Source organism: Prionailurus viverrinus, chromosome E2 (assembly GCF_022837055.1).
Source record: "Prionailurus viverrinus isolate Anna chromosome E2, UM_Priviv_1.0, whole genome shotgun sequence".
Taxonomy (NCBI): Eukaryota; Metazoa; Chordata; class Mammalia; order Carnivora; family Felidae; genus Prionailurus; species Prionailurus viverrinus.
The window spans coordinates 16,315,127-16,340,730 of NC_062575.1; the positions used below are offsets into that span (position 1 = coordinate 16,315,127).

Consider the following 25,604-nt stretch of genomic DNA (forward strand, 5'->3'; position numbering starts at 1 on the left):
GTTTATTTATTTATAAACATTATTTATTGAGGGAGGGACGGAGGGAGGGACGGAGGGAGGGAGGGACGGAGGGAGAGGGAGAAGGAGAGGGAGAGGGAGGGAGGGAGGGGGAGAGGGGGAGAGAGAGAGAGAGAGAGAGAGAGAGAGAGAGAGAGAGAGAGAGAGAACGTGCACAAGCAGGCAAGGAGCAGAGACAGGGAGACACAGAATCTGAGGCAGGCTCCAGGCTCTGAGCTGTCAGCACAGAGCCCAACACGGGGCTCAAACCCACAAACCATGAGATCAAGACTTGAGCTGAAGTTGGATGCTTAACCAACCGAGCCACCCAGGTGCCCCTAAATTCCCATGTAACTTTTTAAAAGCTCAGGGTGCCTGGGTGGCTCAGTTGGTTGAGCATCCAACTCTTGATTTCGGCTCAGGTCATGATCCCAGGGTCATGGGATTGAGCCCCACATTGGGCTTTACACTGAGTATGGAGCCTACTTAAGATTCTCTCTGTCTCTTCTCTCCCCGCCCCCCGCCCCCGACCACCCCTCACCCCTGCTTGTGTGCTCTCTCTCTAAAAGAAAAAAAAAATTAAAACAAATAAATAAAAGCTCTTGCAAACAGGACTGATCTGAGAGTTTCCAATGTTCACTGGCATGAGAAAGGAAGGAAAAGAACCAGAGAAGGTTATCCTCAGAGTTTCAGGAGCCGCAGAAGGAAATGGGACGGACACTGGGTCACAGAACAATGTATGAAGACATTCATGGGCCTTTCCATTTTATTCTAGAGGATGTTCAAAGCAATTTCACCTCTTTGAACACATTCAAAGTCACAGAAGTGACGTTTTTTCATGGAACCCAACGGGGCAGCCCTACCCATCACTGACACAGGCACAGACACATTAACCTACAGTCACAGCTCTACCTGATGCCAAAAAATGACCTGGGAATGACAGAAGAAGCAGTAAATATCCACATTCCCTAAATTACAGTCTTTCTGGAAGGAAGTTCTCCAAAAACATGACAGGTCATTATCCTTGCAGAGGGGATTATCTTATCCTCAGGGTTGTGCGATTTCCCAACCCACCCCCCCCTCCATACAACATGGCATTTTTAAACGTCATAAGCATTTATTGATTTCTCAATTTTGGAGGAGCACTGCACATACACTAATTAAAAATGCACTTCACTGACATGAATTTTTCCCAGCAATGGGCTGAACAGAAATGACCTGGAGGATCCAGGGTTGAGTCTCACTAACCCAGCATGAGACCATCCAGTTGGCCTTCTCAGCACCAGCCTGGAACATATCTGAAGCCTATCATCTGTGACCTTGCTGAGAGGAGTAATTCTACTCTGCAAAGAAAATGATGGCAGAGTAGCATATTATGTGATTACCCTGGGTACTTACACTAAATGCAGAAAAACCAGCAATTTTAAGCAGAGTAAGGGCAAAGTCTAGAATGGCATCACCCAGATAAAAGAACCCTAGAAATGCGCACCTTATCAAATAAAGAGGTGTACTTGGTGTAATTCAGAGTAGGAAGACAAAGTGTTATTTGTACATTGTGTGTGCCCACACCTTTTCCATGCAAGGGACAGAAGGACACAGGAAACACCTTTTGGAAGACAAAACACGCCCAAGCCTGAAGGCTGTCAGGAGCTATACCAGGACCCCACGAGCTAGTGCCCTCTGAAGTCAATAAGCAGTTGGACTCTTCTTCTATTTATTGCTGACACCTGTTTAAACCTGGAATCCGCATTTATTTGGGTGGCATGTCTGTTTTTGCTCATGTGGTCACTTCCTGTCAACTTTGTGGCCAAGGTAAAAAGTAACAGATCCAGAAAGAGTAGGATCTTTTGCAGAAACAAAAGAGAAGGGGGGGGGGCGCCTGGTACCTCCGTTGGTTGAGCCTCTGACTCTTGGTTTCAGCTCAGGTCATGATCTCACGGTTGATGGGACGGAGCCCTGCGTCAGGCTCTATACTGGGCACGGAGCCTGCCTGGGATTCTGCCTCTCTCTGACCCTCCCCTGCTCGCGCTCACGCTCTCTCTCTCAAAACAAATAAGTGAACATTAAAAAAGAAAAAGAAACCAAAGAGAAGTGACACTGTACATGACCAGGCACTTTCTTCTCAAGGCAGCAGCTCTCCCAACCATAACCCAGGTCCATGCACCGACTTGTTCATGGTGGTTTTTCTGGGCTAGTGCTCACTAATCATCAAAAGGGTCGGATGACTGTGGTGGCAGGAAAAAGACAACAACAGCAACAAGAACAGAGCAGAGTAAGTGTATGGGACAGAAGGCTCAGAGCCCACTGCAGCATCCATAGGACTCCAGCAAGATGGCACCCAAGTAGCTCACTGGCTGAGCTACTAATCGACAGGAGAGATCCAGGATCAGGTACCGGTGAAAGAAGTAGGATAACACACGGTCGCTGCTCCACAGAGGTTTAAGATTTCAGAGATGAACAGTAAGAAAGTATTAAACAGCCAAACAAGGTTGTCAAACCTTTCTGAACAATAAGAGACAAACAGCACTTAATTATAATTATGTGTAAGACTCTGTGGTACTAGTTAAGCGTTATATTCACTTAGAAGAGTGGGAGATGAGGGAAGAATTTGTGGTTTTAATGGTAACATCCTCTTCTTGCTCCTTTCTTACCCACACTGGCTTCTCAACTTGCTGTCTCCCATTTAGAGCATCAGGACCCACCTCGGTACCCACATTAGACACCTTAGCTGCTTTCTCCCTATTTCTTCCACATGGAACCACATCCACAGCAGCAAGTATCTCAACCCTTCCACCAGCCCAGATCCTCCCTCATCTTTTACCTTACATGAGGTTTACCATCAACTATCAAATATCACTAAAAGTAAGTAATCAATGAAGAGACAAATCAGTAGCATGTCCCTCCTGATAGAATGGCTCTAGGAAGAACATGTCATTTTTCTGGAATTTCTACCATAACACAAAAACAGATTCTAATGATAAGGAAACACCAGACGAACCTACATTGAAGGACACCTACAAAATAATGGATCTGTACTCATCAAATATTTTGAGGTTGTAAAAGAAAAACAAAAGACTGAGGAACTACTCCAGATTCAAGGATGTTAGAAAGGGCAGATGAATACTGCTAGTGATCTGGGATCTTCTTTCATGGAAAGGGCGTTACTGGGAAAATTTGAGCAAGATCTGTAGATTATCAAAAAGTTTGGTATCAATGCTATTTTCTGATTTGGGTAATCTCTGCATGCTTAAGATGGTGTTCCTGTTCTTAGAAAATATACACTAACATATTGAGAGACCAAAGAGCACCATGTCTGAAATCTACTCTGGAATGGTACAGAACAACAACAATGTGCGTATCTGCATCTATCTGTTACACAAGTAGGGAATGAAAGGGTGTGAAACAGAGAGTTTGATAAAGCAAATGTAGTAAAAGTTAAAATTTGGAAATCTGGATAAAGGTATGTAAGAATTCTTTTTAGTCTTTACTGTAAGCCTAAAATTCTATCACAATAAAATTTTTTTTGAAAGTACAAATTTAAAATGAAATACACTAAGATTCCTAATACCTCTAGTGCAATTATATAATTTTTCTATTGTTAAGTATTTCCAATTATACACATTACTACATAAATATTTTAGATTGCATGGAAATTTCATTTACTATTTGTTGTTTTCAAGCTACTAATGAAAATATTAAATAAAAACAGAGCTCTCACCAGCATTTGGAGTTCCCCTCAACACAAACAGCTCAGAAATCAATGTATTATTCCTATTAGTCTTTGTTTTAGTCAAGATTCAGCACATGTGAAGGTTTAACACATGCAAAAATTTCTCTTGAGGCTCTAAATTTGATTAGGTCCTAGGAACACAGGATTTTCTGTGTTTTTGTTTTTAATAAATCTATGATATTCACACTTGTAATTCTATCCGTCTTTTAAAAAAGTAGACTGGCATGGTAGACGGGAAAGCAGAGAAAGCTAGATACAAAAGATGGAAGAAAATGGGACTGCAACTGTTGATCTTGGCCCAACATCCTTTCGCTAGCTACAATGACCTGCTCACTGCCCCTTGAACTCCTCAACCAAACTCCTGAACTCCAACACCCCTGGGTCCTCTTCTTCAGCCTGCTCCTACCATCCATCCTTCCATGAACAGGTAGGTCTACTCCTTGGAGCTTCCCCAGTTATTCAGCTCAAGAATTCCTCACACCTTGGACTGTCCAGGATATTTATTGCCCTGCCCTACTACCTCGTAATTACAGAAGGTCATCTTGAATCCTGTTAATCTTGTATGTGGGTGTGTGTCTCATATCCCCAAAAAAGATCACAGGCAGGGATCATTTCTTCTACTCTTTCATAATCTCTCACAGAAATGAGCATTTACAACTAACAGGTGCTTAACAAACAGCTGCAAAGCTCCACATGCCCCAGTGTTTCCAATGCAAGAATGGAGGAAATAGTTACCACTGAGTAACATTGAAAGAATGCTGAGGGAGAGCGGTGAATGTTTCTGAAGTACATTTACAGTCCCCAGAATATAAGTTTGCATTTGTACAATACAACTTCCTTTTTCAATGAGAATTCATGTACATTATTTCATTTTATCTTATTAGTATGATGGGATCTGTTCTTGATGAATCCATAGTACTATGGTTACTTATCATCATTCCATTATCATTACATGTTTATAGATTTTCCCTTTTATTACTCATTTTATTTTTTCCATCAAGCATATTTCAGATATGAGGTAGTAATTACCAAGTTCTCCACTCCTTACACTTAAAGTTTGCCATTTTCCCCCGATCATAAAGGCAGTAAGTGCCTATTGTTGATAATCTTGAAAATACAAAAAAGTATGAAGGAAATAAAAATCACCCACAACCAGTGGTAACATCTTAGTATATTTATATACATTTTAAAGGGAATGAGGACAATTACATACAATTTTGTGTCTTGCTTCCCTAGTGAGCTTCATCCATATCCTTAAATATTAATCAAGAACATTATTCCTAATGGCTACCCAGATTTCCACCACATAATCATAACAGTTTACTTCATCCCCTTATCTTTTAAAAGACGTGTGGCAGAGACTCCTAATTGCCTTCATAATAACTGCTCTTCCTGGGTTAACCGAACACTCATAATTTGGAGCAGCAATAGCCCTGTTAAGAACGGCATCACCCAGTCTCTACAGTACTGGGAGGGTCATGTGACCAAGTTCCAGCCAATGAGATGCAAGAGGAGGCAAGTGGGTGTGGTTTTGTGGCAAGCTCTTTGAAGAACGTGATGGAGCAGCCACGTGGAGCCGGTGAGGATGGCTGCGTGGAGAGAGGGAAGGAAGGTGCAGTGGGTGCCTTCCCTCCTGCATTCAACTGCCCTCCTCTCAAGTCAGTTATGTCAAGGAAAATGAAAACTCATTCGTTTAATCCACTCTTGGCGTGTCTCTCCGTAAGTCACAGCTTAACGCTGTGCGATAAAATAATATTTTTGTCTGTTTCCCCACCTTCTACTATCTTCATCGTCTACATAACTTGAAAAAATACAGGACCAAGCCCTCCGACACAATCCAGATTGTGTGAGCAACGTGAGACAGCAGTCCGGCAGAGGGGACCGGCACCAAGGGTTGCCTAACCTGTGGATAATGAGCCCTACTCAAGAAGCTCACTCAGAATGATGCGGGCGTTTGTTCGTTTCTACTGTTCCTGCAACTGAGAGTGACCAAGAAAGCTGCCCCTCACTGGCTCAAGTAACTTCCATAAAAGAATTCCAAAGTTACAGGCTGCTTGTCGGCTTGGCACATTCTCCCACCTGGAACTCAGCCAGCAGGGCGGGGCAGATGCCTGCAAGCTTGGAACGTGGTCTGGGCTCCCAGTCTCTTTAGGAGAAACCTGGCTGGGTCTGAACTCAGCCCTCACCCAACACAGCTCCTGCTGGAAGCCCCAGCACTACCAACCATAGCCCAGGAGCCCAGGGGGTCCCCAGGCCCTAAAGGAGCCTTGATGTAATACATGACCGACTACACGGCCTGCTAGGGACCAGGACATTCACTCACACAACCAGCTGGGTCAAAGCCTTGATGCAATTTCTGCTTGGTTCAAAGAACCAGAATCACAGCTGCCCCTAGAAAAGCTGCTTTTGTACTGATGACCAACCCACTTGCCCCATAAAAACAGCAGACAAAGTACTATAAACCCTCACGTAGCCAAAACTTCAAGCCTGGGATGTATTAGGGCTCAGGGAACTACCTGCTTAAGTCAGGTTTAACGAGATGACAATGCTTTAATCCCGCTGCTTAAAGAAATGGCTGAAGTGTGCAAGTCAAGTTTCCGGCCTTCGTGAGAACAGAACGGTGAATGCAATTTCACCATTCTCAGGGGGTGCCCCGGCCTGACAGGTCTTGGCACCAGGATACCCAGCACTCATGCCTCTGCAGAGTTTCGTAGCCATGGAGGACAGGGTAGACTGCGCTGACTCTGGGGTGCCTCCAGCCCACATCCAGGGGATGCCAGACAAATAAATTCACTTTGAAACAAGCTAACTTTACTGCCCCAAAGGGAAAATGGGCCAAAAGTCCTGTTAAACTGGGGTCCTACCTACTCATTTATGGGACAGTGTTCCTGTTCAAACACTAAAGACGAGGGATGTTTCATAAAGCGCATGTGGCACAACCTCAGAGGTTTTGGCCTAAAGTGAGTCTTCAGATTATCTGGGTTCAAATATTTCACTGCTTTGATAAGGGGTTCGAAGAGTCTAACAGAAGAAAATTCTATCGTTCTCTGTAAATTTAGATTTCTGGCTTGGGGATCCAGTCCACTTGGGAACCAAGTGGGGTGAGCTAACAGTGGCCGCGTGCTCTCTTTCTGTTTCATGAAAGCCATGAGCTGCCCGTGGTAAGGGAGCACTGGAGGTGGAGGGGAGCTCATGAGATGCCAGCCACATGTCAGAGTTGTCACAGCACGCCCTGGTCAGCCCGTTGTCCCCTGACTTCCAACCACTTCCTCCCCACGTGATGCCACCCATTAGAGAGTTTTATTAACCAAATGCTTGAGAGTTTGTGTCTATTTATGTCACCTCCTCTTCTCTCCCTTCTGTCCTAGCAGGGCACGTTGGGAAAAAAAAAGTTATGATAAACTTTAATAAAAACAAAATTAAAATGATTAAACCTTTCATATCCTTTAGAGATAGTCTCTCTTGTGCCGGCTGGTCAAATCTGGAAGAAAGCAAATGCAATCCAATCCATCCCCTACCCCAACCAAAGGAAACAAACAGAAAAGGCTGCCTGTGGCCAGATTTTTTAAATAAATTAAATTTGTCCTCACACACGGCAGCCAGGTGTGGCTGAAAAATCCTTTCCGAATATCCGTGATATATACCAACATCCTTCCCCACCCCCAGAGGTCTTTCAACATGAGCCTGACGATCTGGAGGGGAGAGACACCCTGAGGGGGTTGGAGTGGCCCTAAAACGATTAAAGAAAAAAACTATTTCCCAATTAGCTATGTAAAACCTGTCTTACAAAAGGGACTAAAAGCCCTGTGTTTGTACACCATCTACGGGAAACACACACACACACACATGCGCGTGCGCGCACACACACACACACACACACACCAGTCCACATTCCTGATTAAAATAAAGCCCAGAGAAAACAGTACACCATAGTGCAAATCTCCCTGCTCTGATGTGTTGTAAGAAAGTCTTCAGATCCGCCTGAGATCTGGGCACATGTCCGTGGAGAATAAAATGGTTGCAGAATTAGATCAGGCCTGTCTGTCAAAGGCTGGCTAGACACGCAAGTCAGAGCCGGGTCACCGGCCCCTCCAGAATGGGATAATGACCTCTGGACATGCAGCACTGGGGACACCGAGGATCAAAGGTGTTAGGGCGCTGAGCTCTTTTTGGGTTACAGTGGTAGGCAATGAAATGAAATTCCTGTCCTAGAGATACACATCGCAATCTTATACAACAAGTCCTGTGGAATGTGAACGCCCATCAGAAGAAGGTGCAGGACAGGAGGAGACGAAAGACTCGGGTGTTCTGCCTTGGTCATCCTAACACATACCCTGACCAGAGACAGTTTCTCATTCCTGCGTGTGGTGTTTACATTGTAGTAGAGACAACGCATCCTCAAGTCAAAAGGACAAGTCTTTCCTGTGCTTCACACTTAGGCAATGAGTCACCAGGAAAGGATTTTGTTTTTGGAAAAAAAGCTGCTGACCCCTGGGCTAAAACAGAGGACTCCACAGTGCTATGTGGTAGGCAGAAGCCTTTAAGCAAGCAGTTCAGGGGTCAGTGGCACCCCCTGATAACTATAGTCACCCCTCTCCTCCCTGCCTGGAGGGACAACTCTACTTGGGGGTGATGGAGAGGGAGACACCCTACATCTGGACTATGGTGGACATGCAAATTTCCACAACAACCTGATTAGTGTAAGTCATACTGTTACCTCCGCTGCTCACACCTTGCCAATGACTTCCCATCTTGAGGGAAGGAAAATTCAAATCCCCCCACACACTGCCAAGGCCCCCAGGGGACTGGGCTGCTTGAACCACACCTCCCAGCCCTCTGCCTCCTCGCCAGCCCTCTGCCCACCCTCAGCCCAGGGGCTTTGCACTTGCTGGACCTCTGCCAGGACTGCTCACATTCGCTGTCCTCTGCTCAGCTCCAATGTCGCCTCCCCAGAGAGACTTTTTCCGGGGCATCTTATATAAAACAACTCCACCAACTCACCCCACCCTGAATTGCTCTATTTATTTGTATAGAACCTTGCACACCTGACATTCTGTATTTGTTTATTTGGTGTCTGACCACCACAACCCCCCCCCCCCCACCCCGCAACTAGACGGAGAAGTCCAGAATCCGTGTTCTCCTCCTGCTGGCAGATTCCCCAGAGCCTAGAGTGGTGCCTGGCCATGCTAAATACATGTCCATCTTTGCAGGACTAAAGAGCTCCACCTCTGGACTCAAATCAGTCACATCTTCACCAGCCAGCCAACGTTCTTTTCAAAGCAAGAAAGGTCAAACATGGTCTTTCCTCTATGGATGCCTTATCTTTACCTCTTCAGTTCCAAAGTCGTTAGCACCTGCCCAGCAGCCTCTTTGTACTTCCCTATCCCACCCTTTTTCAAGAATCATGGCCCCATTTTATTTTGTTCTGATTTTTACTGCCAATATAGCCTTTGTTGTTGCTCTGTTAATAATTCCAGACCTACCAACCCCAATTCCAGCTAAGGTATACTACAAAATTCCAGCTATGACCATAAAAACGTCCAGGGTGGACACAAGTTTGCATGGCTGATGGCCAGACCACATCCTCATCTCAGCAGTGCCTCACAAGGTTCCTGTACTGGTGACAGGCTAGAACCCGTTCAAATAAAGACCCCTGCCCCCAGTGACTGGGTCAAAGCTGCCCTTTCCACTCTCTGGGGTTTCTCACTGCTTTGGGGACTGACTCAGAAAAGAGAAGCACAGAAGACCGTGAGTGTTAGCAAAGCCATGCAAACCACTGCCAAGTCTCAGAGAAGACCAAGGCTTGCACTCTGATGTCACAAATAACTGCTGCCCCTTTTCTCACCTCAGTCTCATGGGTTTCTCCACTTCTATACTGAGAATTAAGCAATGAACCACATTCCTTTCTAGGTATGAAAAGCCCTGTCCTGGGGCCAAAGCGCTACTTATCCCCTGGATGAGCCAGTCAACCCACAGCAAGGAAGGCAGGCACAGTGGGAAGAGTATTGCCCTGAGCCTCTGCTCTGACTTCCAGCTTTGCTGCTGTCTAGAGCTACACTGTCCATGAGAACTTTCATCAGGGAAGGAAATATCTACTATCTGCAGGATCCAATATGGCAGCCACAAGTCACATGTGGCACAAAGCACAAATAGTCCAGAACACTGCAAACCTAGAGACGTGAGACATCTACACTTGGCTGTGAACTGGTGACCGGTCTCTGCTTTATGCTCCTGCAGTCAAAGAAGGCCCATCTGGAAGGTGGCTTTGAGGCCTGCATCCCAGGCTCACATTCAGAAACATCAGGGTTGGGACTGAGGATGTGCCAGCCCTAGAGACACATGGGGACAGGCCCTCAGCGGAAGTTATTAAGGGTGAAAACTTCTGCCCTGGGACCTTTAGATAATGTCAAGCATGGAGCATTCAATACGGAGTAAGGTAAAATCAAAGAATAAAAGTTCCTTCAGGTACTTCCAGCAACCCAAATCCTTCGGATGGAAGCCCAACCAATTTACACCACACAGAATTCTCTGCCATAACAGGATGTGGAATATGGTAAGGCTCTGGATCTGGGGGCATTTACCCCAACCAGAGAAACAAAACAAAACAAAAGCAAAAAAAAAAAAAAAACCAGAAACAAAAACACAAACAAAAACAAAAAACCAGGGCTACCCAACACTATCCACAAATCCGGTGAGTTCTGCTTGTCTATGAAAGTACCAGTGGGCAACAGTAAGGAGTCAGTATGGCTATAAATCCCTCTCACACAAACCTTCTACACAACTGGCCTGCTGGAGCGCCCAACAAGGGCAAGTTCTATTGATGCTGAGAGTGTCACGTTTCACAGGCATGAAAATGTCCCTACCCAGGGCTGGCTGGTTGTTCCCTGGGGTTTCCCAGGAGGAGGTGTGAGTGAAGGCTGTGTCAGGACTGGTGAGAAAAAAATCACGGAGAGATGAGCTCAGCGGGCATGGTGTTCTGACCCGACTCTGTCCTGACGAGTTTCCTCCAGCACCTCTGCCTTCCTCTGGAGTCCCCTTCCAAGGAGCTGGCCCTGTTTCACCTGCCAGGGGCCTCAACAAGGATGGAGGATGGGAGCTGTGGAGGGTCTCCCCAACATCGGGTCACCTCTGCGTCCACCTCCACATCCCACCCTTCCCTCCACACCCAAAAGGACCATGTCGAAGAAGGAACATGAAACAGACTTCAAATGTCCTCAGAAAGCCCATGTTACAGACTGAATTGTGTTCCCCCAAAATTCATACATTGAAGCCCTAACCCCAGTTCCTCAGGTGTGTCTGTGTTTGGAGACAGGGCCCTTGAAACACTGATCATATAAAAGGAGGCTATTCGAGTAAAAGGAGGCCCTAAACCAATCTGACTGATGTCCTTTTAAATCCAGACAGACAGATAGACAGAGGACAGGCCACATGAGGACAGGAGGCAGCCATCTATAAGCCAAGGAGAGAGGCCTCAGGAGAAACCAAACCTGCCGATGACTTGATCTTGGGACTTTCAGCCTCCAGAACTGGGGGAAACACATTTCTCTTGGGTAAGCCAACCAGTCTATGATATTTTGTGATGGCAGCCCTAAGCCAAGTAAGGCAGTCCAGAAAGAAAAACTCTGTCCTGAGCTCAGGACTTTAAACCAATGGAAACAGTGGAAGAAAAGAACACAGATTCTTTTTTTGACTTCATGAGAAGACGACAGTTTGGGATCAAATTGTAAGTTAAAACAACAGGTCTGTTCCAAGAAAAATCACACACTGTCCAATTTTTAATATTCTAATTAGAGCAAAGGTCAAGGATCTTTTAAAAGCAATCAATAGCTCCTTTTGTTAACATATACACCAAAGGTCTCAAGATAGTCTTGAGATATGAACTATAAAAAGCCCTTTAACATGAACTCTGCAAGACGCATCTTTAGAAAGTCCGATCAAACTCCCTCAACACTGCTAATAGAATAGGCTTACATGCTTATTTGAAGCATACCTCTCACACTGAGAAAAACCAAGAAAAGGAAGCAAAAAGAGAGAAAGGAGAGCAATAAAGACTATACCCCATCCAGAATTGGCAGAAAGCAGGTGGTGGGTGGGTACCATATTCTTTAAAATGGAAGCCAAAGAACTTCATAAAAAGTGCAGTCCAAACCCAGCCTGGGCCTGCCGTAATTCTAAGGAATCCCAGTGAGGACCTCAACACTTTGTCAACTATTCTATAAATATAAGTTATGTAAAAAGAACTTTCTCAACTGTTCTATAAATCTATACTGTCCAATGAGGTAGCCATGAGCCACATGTCATACCAAGCACTTGAAATTTGGCTAGTATGACAGAGACACTGAATTTTTTTAAAAGTTTATTTAGTGTGTGTGTGTATGTGTGTTTGTGTGTGTGAGGGGGGAGAGAGAGAGAGAGAACGTGCACGTGTACAAACGAGGGAGGGGCAGAGAGAAGGAGAGGCAGAATCCCAAGCAGGCTTCACATCATCAATGCAGAACCTGATGCAGGACTCAAACTCACGAATGATGAGATCATGACCTGAAGTGAGATCCAGTTGGCTGCCTAACCCGCTGAACCACCCAGGTGCTCCAAGAAACTGAATTTAAAATTTTTATGTAACTTTAATTAATTTAAACTTAAATAGCCACATATGGCCATGACTACCATACTAGATGGGCAGGCATGGATCTGGAGACGTTCACTTTGCTCTCAAGGGATCTAGAAACCCAACGACCACGGAACTAAGGACAGTGCTTATACTGATCTGGAAGGACACAACACTTTTCATTTCTAGTCAATGTGTAAAAAAAATCATATGAAACTATAATTCTCATAATTGGGTCACAGTTTGAAGGGGGTTCCTTAACATCTGTAAGTCTGAGAAGCCTTTGAGCTATTTCTGTAAGCAAAGAGATGCATGTTCTATTTTCCTCCCTGGCCCCCAACCAAGGTCAGGAACAAGTTTAATATAGAATGTAAGTAGCCCAACATATGGATCCTTTGCACATTTCTAAAGGCAAAGCAAACACAAGCCATTATTTCTCTTGAAAACTACATTTGAGCAATACAAGAGGTACTAAGTGCCGAGGCTGGGGTGAGGGACGCACACACAGGGCCACTGTGTCCTGCTACAGTGGTCATCACCAGGCCCCTCCCTTCCAATGAAATCCCCAAACCCCAACCGACGCAGCAAGAACACCCACTCACTGTCTAACAATCCTTGTTCACCTGAAGGTCAAGTTTCAAACTTTCAAGTTCCTTAGATACCTCTTTTCTTTTTTTTCTTCTTTTTTTTTTTTTTTTTTTTTTTTTTATTTTTTTTTTTTTTTTTTTTTTTTAAATTTTTTTTTTTTTTTTTTTTTTCAACGTTTATTTATTTTTGGGACAGAGAGAGACAGAGCATGAACGGGGGAGGGGCAGAGAGAGAGGGAGACACAGAATCGGAAACAGGCTCCAGGCTCTGAGCCATCAGCCCAGAGCCTGACGCGGGGCTCGAACTCACGGACCGCGAGATCGTGACCTGGCTGAAGTCGGACGCTTAACCGACTGCGCCACCCAGGCGCCCCTAGATACCTCTTTTCAAAGGTGACTTGGCATAAAGGTTTCACTAAAATAACACTTGGTGTGATATGATATTCTAAGTTTCCCCCGGGGGTTCCTGTGTTTCTGGGCTCTCTGGCATGCTCATATCCCTCAACAGGGCACCATCCAATACTGACTCAACACACACACACACACACACACACACACACACCCCTCCTAATTCCAGTAACCACCAGCAGGTCCCTGGTTTTTTTTTTCCTTTTTGCAGTGCTCCTTGTTACCACCCTCCCTAGAAGAGAGTGGCCATGGTATTGCTGCCTCCAAGAGTGGGCAGCACTAGGTGGCCATGAGGACACACACTACTACCTACCCCAGAGGACAGTATGGAAGACAACCTAGAGCCCCCAACCAAGAACAAGGCTAAGTGGCCCACAATGTGTAGGCACACGTATAGCCCACTGTACAGGGCAACGTATGCTCCAGATTTATATAGTAAAATAAAACAAACAAACAAATCCCTGGTAGCTTTGATCAGCTCATAAAAATAAATCAACTAGTGAATGGCAGATCTAGAATATGAAAGGGCGAATGAATAAGCATCACTGCAACTCAGGCTACTGCAGCCATGGATAATATCTTAAAGGTCCATGTCTGGATGTGGATGTTAGCCTCTCCTGGAAAAGACAGAGAGGAAAGAGATTACATGGGAGGTTGGAGACTCTGGGCCCATTGCCCAAGCCACTGGTGTCGTGACATCTCACCCTCTTCGGAGAGACCCTTCCAGACCAGAACATGGGACGGCAATGAAACCACATTTCAGACGTGTCCACCTTCCAAAAGACCAGATCATTAGCATATTTTGCAGAGAGCAAGCAGGAAAGTTTAATTGCCCTTAATTACCCAGTTCGAGAAGGCTCCTAGATAATGGCTCTCAGATTTCTTGCCTGGCATCGACATAATTTCCCTGACTCTGGCTTCATTATATTCCTAACTTAGAAGCGACGGCCTCTCCAAGATGCCTTTCCATAACAGACGCTGAAATTCAAGGGAAGGCTGGACCATCCCCACAAAGGTTTCTTGTATGAAGAGTCAGATCCTCGGCGTCCACACTGGGCTGATGCATGTGCGGGATGTGGGAGGAGGGAAGGGGAGGGCACACTAGCATATACTTACAGGAAGGCCTAAGACAAGGAATATGTAATCAGAAGCCATCACAATTACAAATGTAAATGAACAGGCAATTGGCGCTGACCTTTGTAGATTGTTAGAGGACTAATTAAGGCAAATCAGAAAATCTGTTCCAACAGAAAAACAAGACAGTGTATATACCCTAAGAACTACTCCTGTCCTCGCCATGTAGATGCAAAATGCAAGAGAATCAGACGGTAATCAAACTATGTATGCTTTACAGTGACAAACAGAAAAGTGTCTCTACGACAAAAGACAACCAAGATTTACTCTTTGGTATGTTCTTAGCAATTGTGTTAGTATCTGTGTGTACACGTGCCATCAATATCTGAGTCCTGCCATGTGCCTGACACTCTCTTAGATTCCACGTTAAGTAGATCCCACCCATGAAACAGCCAGAGACGCCAATTACAAACTTTGCTGAGAATGGTTATTTTAAAAGCTTTAAGAAAAATACTTTTACAAAATAGAATCAAATTAATCAAACTAACAGAACCAAATCATGTTATTCTATAAACTCCATTTTTCCTTTAACGGTATTATGCCCTCTTTCACGCTGACACATAATGATCTCTCTTTATCCGTGCGTTGTGAAGCATCTTTCCAAAAAGCACACTGAGGTTTATAATCCTATTGTCCAAACAGTCCTTGTCAGAGAATATATTTAACACACAGTCATATTTTTCCACTCCTCTGTAATACATAAAATTTCACTCACTCCAATCTGTTATGATTTCTTTTACATATAATGTCTTTAGTTGGAAATATTTTTATCCCTATACCTTTTCCCAAGTCCCAACAACAAGACATACCATAAAAAGGCAAAAAAAAAAAAAAAAAAAAAAGAACACAGCTGTTTGGTTTTACAAAAACAATGTTTTGGAATTACAGAACTGGCCTTAACATATTTCAGTGCTATGAGAAAAATTACTCTAAAATTGCATATAATTTAGCTACTTATAGAAAAAAAAGATGTACTTCATAGTTAGAAGGCAGCCTCATACCAATTTTGAAAAATAAAAACAGGACAAAATGAGAAAGTTTTGAAAAGAGAACATTTTCTTACTCTTTTAAGCTGCAGAAGTTAAAAGCAAAAACTCCCTGAAACATGGTATGAAAAAATGATCCATCAAGAGAAGCCAGTGAGTGTTTCAGAATAGGTTGTCACCAAATCCACATTATCACTTGGCAAGCCTCTGCCTCCCGACCCCAGGAATTCACGACCTCGAGCGCCAAAGACGTGTCAGTGAAGGGGGATGCCAGCTTCCGCTCCAAACAAAATATTCTCTTAATCTCCAAAGAGCTGTGCCCTCTGTAAACTGAGTCATCATCTGGTTGCCTCGAATGCCTGGGCTGGCATATCCACCAGGGTATCCACATCAAGAGAGGAGAGGAAACGTCAGAGGCGTCTCCCGACTCATAAAAAGTCTTGAACATAGTCGGCGTGCAATCGAGAACCGTTAAATTACATCTGTGCAAAGTCTGGAGCTCTAGGACTATATGCAAGAGAAAATAGTTAAGGCAAGGGTAAGACAGAAAAAAGGAAGAAGAGGAGGAGGAGGAGGAGGAGGAGGAGGAGGAGGAGGAGGAGGCAGGCAGACAGGAGGAACACAAAGGACCTCTTGTCTTCTAGAAGCCCAGGGCAATGATATAAGTGAAATTAACTACAGCTTCACCCGGGAGCCAGAAATGCCTTTTTAATAAGCAAACAGGGAAGTGGTCCTTCACATGACCCACCTATGAGAGCTTTCAATCTTCCATGAGCTTCCAGTCAACTAAGGGGAAGTAAACAGCCAGTGCCAATAACGAAAGGCTAGAACTCAGTGTGTTAGCGCTTAACAATGAGCCTTCTCTACCTCTACCTCTACCTCTACCTGGTTGTGGGCACGAAATGAAAAGACCAAATCCCAAGAAAGTCCAGAGAACACTTGGCCTTGCAGAAAATGCACTCAAGCCCATTACCAAAAAACTGGGCAGGGAGGCAGAGGGGAAACTTCACCTGTTTAAATTACTTCCTTTTCTCTGAGCTGTATATTTCCAAGCCATTTTTTAAATGGGAAGTCCCATTGTGTGTGTGTGTGTGTGTGTGTGTGTGTGTGTGTGTGTGCGCGCGCGTGCGCGCGCGCACGTGCATGTGTGTGCCTGCCTGCCTGTCTAGTGTGGGGGTGACGTGGCAAGCATAAGCACCCAACTATCACACTAGGTTAAAGACAGTATGATACAGGGCCTGGCTTGCCCACAAGCAGAAGGGTAAAGCCTCACACAAGCAGGACCACGCAGGGGGCAGTGGTGTACTATCAGCACACCTCCAGCAGCTGACACTTAGCCCTTTGGTGCAGGGCAGGGCCTAGGTGTTTTAAGTTCGGCCATGAGGCCTCTCAAGGGCTTATGCGATCAGTGACAGGTGTGAATCCTGGCCGCTACCACAAAGTTCTGAAGGGCGGAGGAGAGCTTCACCGTGTCTCCTTCTCCATACTTACAAATTCATGCGGGTTGGAAGGCTACGTGGCGAACTTGACTGACTGGAAAACATACTGGCTTTAAGTTAACAAGGAAAATCTGAAGAGATTTTTTTTGTCAACCACAGGGAAGAAACTATTCTAGAGTTCTCTCCACCAGCCGCAGCAAGGACCACGCAAGGATACCTGTGGAAAGAAGGTGTTGGGAGACTGGGGTTGGAGGTCCTGAGTTCAGAGAAGGAAGTTATTTCTTTTGGACAACTTTCCGGTGTGTGGACAACAGAGGCAGAAAGGAAAGAAGAAAGAACACCATCATTTAACTAGCTGTTGACAGAAGGCCAGAGTAGAAAACTCTAGACAGCACACCATTTACACGCAGTTTATAGTTAGAACAAGCAGGGGTCCCCAAAAGGTGCTCGAAGACCTCCCCATGGCTTCCTTATGCTACACGAATGATGGTTCCAGCTGAACACTAATGTCCTGACCCATACTTGAGAGAAGAGAAGATTGGGAATATTTGATGAAGTCTCTGTTGATAAATTTGAAGTTGATGACTTTCAGTGTCCTAAATTCACCTTTTCTTGAAAATATTCTCTCAAGAAGTTAGGAGCCAATCCCTATGGGGAAGGAGGACATATTTTAAGAGGAGTTGTCTTAAAGGGGTTTCTAAAATGGCACCAAGTTACTTTTACTGTCAACGGGAACATTACCTAAGAATTTGCCCTTTTGTCATTAGTGAAGAGTATGGGCTCGGCCCGAATGTGTGAGGGAGGAGGGCGCAGGATGGAGAGGGAGGAGGGTAGAGAGCAAAAAACATGACTCCAGGCCAAAGACAATACAAAAGGATTTTGAAATACAGAAAGGAAGTCTATCATCTAGACTAAAGTTGCTCATACACTTCAGGGGGAAAAATAACTCTTAATACGCATTAAATGAGAGAAACCCAGAAGGCAATGGTGTAAGAAAGCAATTCCAGAGCGGACTGCATAAATAGAAGTATTACATTATAAAACAGGGAACTGTTTGTTCCAGTCCATAGACCCCGGGTGAAATGGCAGCTGTACACTATTTAGTTTGGGGCACCTCATTAATAAAAAGGGAATTCTGAGGAGAGTGAAAGAAAGAATTGAAGGGCGAAAGGGACCAGCTTTTAACAGAAGATTAAAACAATGACGTATGCAGAGCTGGGGGAGAAAAAAAAACAACCCTGAAATAAATAGGTCTGCATTTACGGATGGGACAGGAGAATCCTGTAAAATGGCTCCACAGCAAAATAATGCCAAGTGGCAGGATCAAACAGAGGCCAAAAGGCGGAAAACAGGGACCCCCACAGGCAGATGGCTCAACAGGCTGTGTTCGGGCATAGATGAGTCTGGCGTGTCGGCCTCGCCCCTCATTCCTGAGAGCATAAAGGTGGAGGGACAGGGTCGGGCACCAAGAGGAAGCCCCCGAGATCACAGCATTTGAACTTGAACCAGAAGAGACATCTGAAAAACACAGGGGAAAGAACAGTCTTGCAGTGACCCAGAGGTGACAAAAGTTATGCTGGCACCCAAGAAATGACCCTGGTTCCTGAAGAAAGAAACTGGCCTCTCCATTTTGAGAATGAAACCTCAGCTACTCCAGCAGGGAGGGCGCATGCTCCCCGTTTCGTATAGCAGCTCACTCCATTTACGTAAAGAGACCAAAAAAGCAGCGAGGGGGTAGGGACAGGGGCAGGGAGCAGAGGGGTCTGGAGGGACATCTCCAGGAAGAAACGAAGCTGACAGAACAACTGATCTGGCAGGGCCTTCAGAGACCAGGAAATGTCTACTCTGGCAGAGGGCTAGCCATGAATTAATCATAGATACCTAGCAAACCAGGGAAAATAAAAAGTTGTACAAGAAGGTAAATGAAATTATAAAACTCTACATGGCTCAGCTGTGATTAATATTTATAGAGTTAGAATAATGAAAACACTGAATATTAATATAACCCCAAATTATTATTTAATCATCATGGAAGATGAGGGGAGAGAAGACTGGGTATACAGCGGGGGCTGGGGAGTGTGATGTAGGGGGTCCCGGGGTGGTGTGCAGGGGAGTGTATGGAGTCTGAGGTGTCCACGTGTGAGTTTGTGGATGGGTGTGTGTCAGTAGAAGTGTGTGGTTTGTAGAATGGAATGCTCGTGAAAGTCTCACCGTTTAGAGTAGAAAGCCAATAGATAATGTCTAAAACATAAAAAAAAAATCAAAGCACATTAAGAAAGATGGAAATATGTAACAAAACAAACAAATAAAAGTTGAAAGCCATGGCTCTGGGCAAGGGGATGGGGGACGGGGAGGGTCATGCCATTTTTCTTAAGGTTTACATAACTTATTGCCTTTAAGAACTATAAAAATGTGAAATTAGATAAAATTAAGATTAAAAACTCCACAGAAATCAAGCTTTAAAGGACTGGGAGCCAAGGAACGGGGCCTAACTCCCAGATGACACCAGAAGGTGGGGCAGGCCGAGGACCACGAGCCAGGGGCCAGGCTGGGAAGGATGGCCAAGAGAAACACGAGGACAGGACAGAAACACAACCTGGAAGCTCAAGGAAGGGAGCTTTGGCGTGGGACCATGCAATACTTTCAGAGACCACAGAAAGAATAGAAGAAGGCCCAGCAGGTAGCTACAGGGTTGGGTAAATCCAAGGTCAATGGTGACCTCTCAAGGGTGGTTTGCTGATGCAGCGAGACAGGCTATGGTAAGCTGAGGCACCGGCTGGTGGTAACAGATACAGGCTATTCTTTCAAGAACCTTGAAGATTCTATTGCAGAGAGAGAAGCAGGACACAGGATTGTGGGAGAGCTCTTGTTCTGTTGTTTTTAAAGAGGCCCTGATGCCCTGTGATTCCACAGTGAGAGAAAGGGAGTGGAAGGGCTGAAAACACAGAAGGAGGATTCTACCAGTGAGGTCCTGGTGGGAAAGAGAGCCACAAAGAAGTGGAAGGGAGTGACAGAAAAAGGGGACTGTGGTGGGAGCCAGGAGCTGGCGAGGTTCCGCTGGGGGCCCCGACCCTGTGGAGAAGCAGGCAGCACCAGGCCATGACTCGCAGAGGCACCCTCAAACCCAACGGGAAAATGTTTAGAACAAGCGCAGGCTGTTCTGATCCTCTCTGAAGTTCATTCTTACACACTGGACTTGAGGCCACAAACTCTTACCCCTACCAGTGAGCAGGCCATAATTTAGCACTTGCTTTATGTCCATCTGGACCAATAAAGTGAATCTAGAGTAAGAACCGGAGGAATCTGGGGATAGGAGACACAGCATCTCCAGTTGTCCTGCTCATTGGGCAGTGGCCTGTGACACCTGAAGAAAGTGAGGCGAAGTTCCTTCAGTTAAAAAAAAGAAAAAGAAAGAAAGGCAAGAATGCGCACAATGTTCCTTCCAGAATACGATGGTCACCTGTGCGGTCGGTGATGGGACACGAGGACGAGCAGCAGCAAACCAAAGCCCTCGGGAGGTCCACACCGGGCCCCCACCAGAAACCACTCACCAACGGGCCCGTGAGACCACTCACCCGGATCGGTGGAGGGGCACCTGCGGATGGTGAAGATCTGCCCCAGGTCCTCGTCCTCCTCAGGAAGGCCCTTCTGCAGCCGCTGCAGCTTGCGCAGGCTCTCGCTGCGCTGGTGCTTCATGGAGCGCACGTGCTGGATGAGGTTCAGCTTGGCCTTGGTAGAGTAGTTGCACAGGACGCAGTGGTAATAGCAACTTTCGCCCTCCACTCCGCTCTCGTGCTGCTGCAGGTGCTGCGAGGGGCAGAGGAGAGGGACACGTCGTGGGTAAGCCACTGGAAGCCACCACCGCCACAAGCCCACCCGTTCCTGGCCGGAGCCCAGGGCAGAGATTCCTGGGAGGGGCTGTTCTGTCTTCCCCAACCTTCTTCTCCAGCAGTGCTTCAAGGGCCAGCAGCCAGCAGACTCCCCTCCCCAACTCCCCCGAACGTCCCTTCCCCGGCGGCTTTCCACGCAGCTGCTGATGCTGACAGTGCCAACCCTCCCCAGGTGACCTGGGTCTTCCTGGCACAATAATCCAAGGTTCTTCCTCAGACTCTCCAGAATGCCCCACTTTATTTAGATCAGGGTTTGCAAACAATGGTCTGTGGGCCCACTCCAACCTGCTGCCTAATTTTGTAAATAAAGTTTTAACAGAACACAGCCACATCCACGGATCTGCATATTAACGATGGCTGCTTTCCAAGCACCAGAGTTGAGTAGTTGCAACAGAGACAGCATGGGCCTCAAAGCCTCAAATATTACTACCTGGCTCTTTACAGAAAAAGTTAGCCAACCTCTGCTTTAGGTGATAGCCTATATGGTCACACTCCCTGCACAGAATCCTAGGTCAGTAACACAGAGCCAAAGCTGTTGTCTGGCTTTTCCACAAGAATGACAGGTCAAGTTTTTATATTTAGAACCACAGTCTATTAGGAGAACCTAAAATTAGGTTTTCCTTCGGATTAAAAAAAAAAAAAAAACACACAGAAAAATAAATTTCTCCAGACTGGTTGCCTGTCAACATCTGAAGGTCACTTGGCTTAGTGCATCAGATGGTCAAAATTACACTCTTGATTGTATTTGTGTGTTCTGATTCCAGAACAAGGAAGCCCAAAACGTGGCAGAAAGCAGACACACACAGGATTAAAGTGAGAGGTGCAAGAACAAGAGAGGTCATGGGAACAGTTAGCAGACCCCAGACTTCTGTGTACTGTAAAAGACTCGAAGATTATCCAAGGACAAAACTCACAAACTCTGTGTGTCTCTTTGAGAAAACGGTGAAAGGTATGGGCCCTTCTCACTAACAGCTGAGGAAGTAACAAGCTCCTGGTATAGAGAGGATAATCTCCTTCATTTCAAATGATCCCATTTTAGGAGAAGAGGGAATTTTTCTACTGGCTGCCCTTTATAAAGGAGGGCAAACAACTCCAATAAACTTAAGTGAATGACCCAAGGTCACCCAGCTACTTAGTGGGAGAGAGGGAACTAGGACCAAGGTCTCATGTTCCTCCAGCATCCCTGAGGAGGAGCAAACTCAGATAATGTGTTTTATGTGCTTGTGTTATTACCTGCCCTTTCCTCCTTCTCCCCACCCCCATCTCCAGACCCCAGAGCCTGGCTCAAGAAGACACAGGGAAGACACAAAAAATGCCTCGGAACCACTTTGTGCTGTTCCTCTCCTTTCTGACCTGCATGTGCACACGCCAATGCCATGCTAACTGTTGCTCATCCTGCTTCAACAGCCTTCTTCTCTAGATTATAGCTTGAGACATTGAGAAGGCAGAGCAGTTAGAATGCCCTGCGCTCCATTAAAAATACCCGAGCGGCCCTACCAGCACTTCCCATTGAATGACACACTCCAGGCTCAGGTGCTCACATGTACACATTCTTTGTTCTGTAGAAAACTATGAAAATCCCAGAAGCATGTTTGAACTTTATTGGAAGAGGGAAGGATGAACGTGCCAATGGATCGTGGCAGAAAAATCTTTGTGGGGGATGAAAGGGAGGCCCAGGCCTTCAATCATGTAAATTGGCTAAACCACCCCATACCTAACTGTTGCTCTGAGGCCAAGGTATAGGCAAAAATGGGAAGGGCTTCATAGGTACCAAGAGAACAATCCCTTCTTTCCCCCAAAATGGACGATTTGACACACTCAGGTGCAGAGCTTTGGAACAAAACAATATCCCCACTAGTAACAGCCATCCTACAGCAATTTCACAACCAGAAGGAGTCGGCAGAACTGGCGAACTCAATGTTAACTGTTAAGGCAATGACAACAACTTATAATAAAAAGCTACTTTCTGGAAATAAATTTGAGCTGATTTCCTCTTTAATGGTTTATCTTCAATGTGCCTCTGAGACAGGGTCCTTGAAGAGGATTTCAGGAGGGTGGAATTCACCAAAGCAATCTTTTTTGGAGGCTACAACCCTGGGGAGAAGGAGGGCCTGATGGGCTAGATATAAAGGGAAAAGGATCAGCTTGCCCACGTTCACTGTCCCCAACTTCCCTATAGAGTCCTCCCGCCCCCCAAAAGTCAAAAACTGGACTAAGATATTTCTGGGAGCAAGGGGTCTGGCTTGGGATTAAGGAGCAGGAAACTTGTATGAGAGCCAGCATGGGGAAACGTGTACTGCTGTCTTGGGTCACTAAGGCCAAAAGAATTACATTTATTAAAGCTTCAACAACAACTGATGAAATAAAAGATAACAGGGAAAATAACCATGGAATCCAAAGCAATGAATTTTATCGAGGGATTTTGGTAAGATCATATAGTATGTACTCAGAACAAGAATCATTAAAGCCTTACCCCAAAATTCCCATTACCCTCCCGTGAGACAGGATTTCCTTGCAATAAGGCACTGAATCCTTAACATAAAATTGTAATATGGATATAAAGGCTCTTTTCCAAATGGCTGGTGTTTCCAACCTCTGAGCCAGAAGAGAGGACAACGTGGCCAAAAAGAGTTGGATGGGAGTTGAGATGTCAAATGTCTTTTGTCCTTAAATCCATAGGCCCTTGGGTGATAGAACTATATAAATCCTGAATTGACATAAACATCACACTGGGAATTCCTGCTTTAAAAATAACCAATATGATGAAAATGTTCCAAAAACACTCTATACTCAATCTCCTGGGGGTAAATGGCAACCTCTTGTGCCACCAGGAGTTCTTCCATCTACCATTTGGGAGCCATTTTGGAAAGGAAATGGACACACGCTACAAATGGTAGAGAAAAGAATAAGAGGAAACAAGGTAAACAGGTCTATGGCCTCTCCCCTTGATCCTGGTCTAGAGAATATTTAGGGTCTTCTCTTAGAGGCTTGTACAAAAACTTAATTCAAAATTCCAAGCCGGCGTTTATAGTCTGGGTTCATTTTCCAACACACTGAAAAAACTGCAGAATAAACTGTTTATTGGTTGCCAGGAAACACCTGCTTATAAAGGTTACATCCCAACCCAAACTTCTTAAAAACTATTTTTAATTTTTATTTATTTTTGATGGGGACGAGGGGCCGAGAGAGGGGGGACAGAGGGCCTGAAGCAAGCTCTGTGCTGACAGCAGAGAGCCCTTTGCGAGGCTCAAACTCATGAACCTCAAGATCATGACCTGAGCCAAAGTCGGATGCTTAACTGATTGAGCTACCCAGGCGTCCCACAACCCAAACTTCTGATCACAACCTGAGTCTACCTGCAGGTCAAAGATCCTGTTCTTACCAGATTTTATAAATTCTCACTCAGTACTTCTCCAGCTGTCCAACCTGGAGCAAACAGGGATCCAAAGCTAGCAACAGGGTCCTGCCCTGTATGACCATCTCCACACCTGGGTCATTTCCCAGGTCTTGAGCGGGTCAATGCCCTGACCTATTGGCCAGATACCCTCTCCATCCCAAGTGGCACTGGTTGTGTCCCCAGGATTCTACTCTTGGAACCTGCCTAATATGAAGCAGTGGGAGGGGGTGGGGCTGGAGAGACCAATGAGGACTCCAGGAGAGCAAGCCGTCACCCACGGACATGCTTCCCCTGCAGAAAAGACTAGATGTTTTCATTTGGAGGAGAGAGAATAATTTGTTCCTGACCCAGCTAATTAGAATACCCTCAACTGGGATCCCAATGTATTTAATTAAATTCACTGTAATATACGAAGAATCCACCAAGGCACAAATCTCAGGGGAACACTCAATAAAGGATCTGCCCCTGTTCAGAATTCTTGCTCTTCTTGACAGGGAGGGAATTTTTCTCCCCCACAAATCCCCAACGCTCCAACCCTCTCCCTCAACTCTATCAGAGGCCCTCCCATCCTTGGGGAGGGGAACGTAGGTTTTGCTTTACTTTTTCCACTTTACTCTGCATTCAATCTTAACTTCTTACCTCTATGAAGTCAGGTGTAGAGTTTATTTAAAATTTTTAAGTTTATTTTTTATTTTGAGACAGAAGGCAGAGGAGGGGCAGAGAGAGAGGGAGAGAGAGAGAATCCACCCTGACAGCGCAGAGCCAGCTGCGGGGCTCAAACCCACAAGCTGTGAGATCATGACCTGAGCTGAAACCAACAGTCGAACGCTCAACCGACCGAGTCACCTAGCCACCCCAGGTCAGTTGTACAATTTAAAAAAGAAAACAAAACAACAACTTCAGCTGTGGCTAGTAGGCTCTCAGGCGTGCACACTACACATGGACCCAGAGAAAACCGGCTGCTCTGCCCACTGGACAAGGTTTGAATCTGATTCACTTCTAAATGTCTACAACACATTAGACACTATGCACACGCACACACGCGCACGCACACACACACAGAACATGCCCTACCCCAGGCCTTAACCTGCAGTTGATTAAGACAGTGACAGTGGTGACTTGGAGAACACGCCAAGAGGGACATGAGAAGGACATCCCTTTGGATTGAATATCATCGTGAAAACATGCCAGCTCCAGCAGTGAAAATCATGGCTTACTCAAGAAAAACTGCCATCTATCCACAAACTAATAATGATGAAGAAGCGTGACCAACTAATAAACCAAGAAACCAAGATCAACTAGCTAAAGAATAGTGGTAACTGAGGTCTACCCCAACTCACTCGGGCCAGTGACCTATAGTCTTGGACCTGCCTAAGGGCTTCCTTGATTTTCCTCAATGTCACTGGCTGGTTTAAAAAGTGCGCACACAAC

The 25,604-nt window shown here is 45.5% G+C and overlaps 1 protein-coding gene across 8 annotated transcripts in view; it reads right to left on the reverse strand.

The window, feature by feature from the left end:
* ZFHX3 (zinc finger homeobox 3) overlaps positions 1–25,604 on the reverse strand; it is a 249,841-nt gene that overhangs the window by 79,432 nt on the left and 144,805 nt on the right. For all 8 annotated transcript variants that reach the window (XR_007147319.1, XM_047835197.1, XM_047835199.1 and 5 more), the window contains one exon: positions 20,462–20,693. Coding sequence is in view for 7 of the 8 variants with exons in the window: in XM_047835197.1 (XP_047691153.1) it covers positions 20,462–20,693 (232 nt within the window). In the remaining variant the exon portion in view is untranslated. The remainder of the gene's footprint in view (positions 1–20,461; positions 20,694–25,604) is intronic.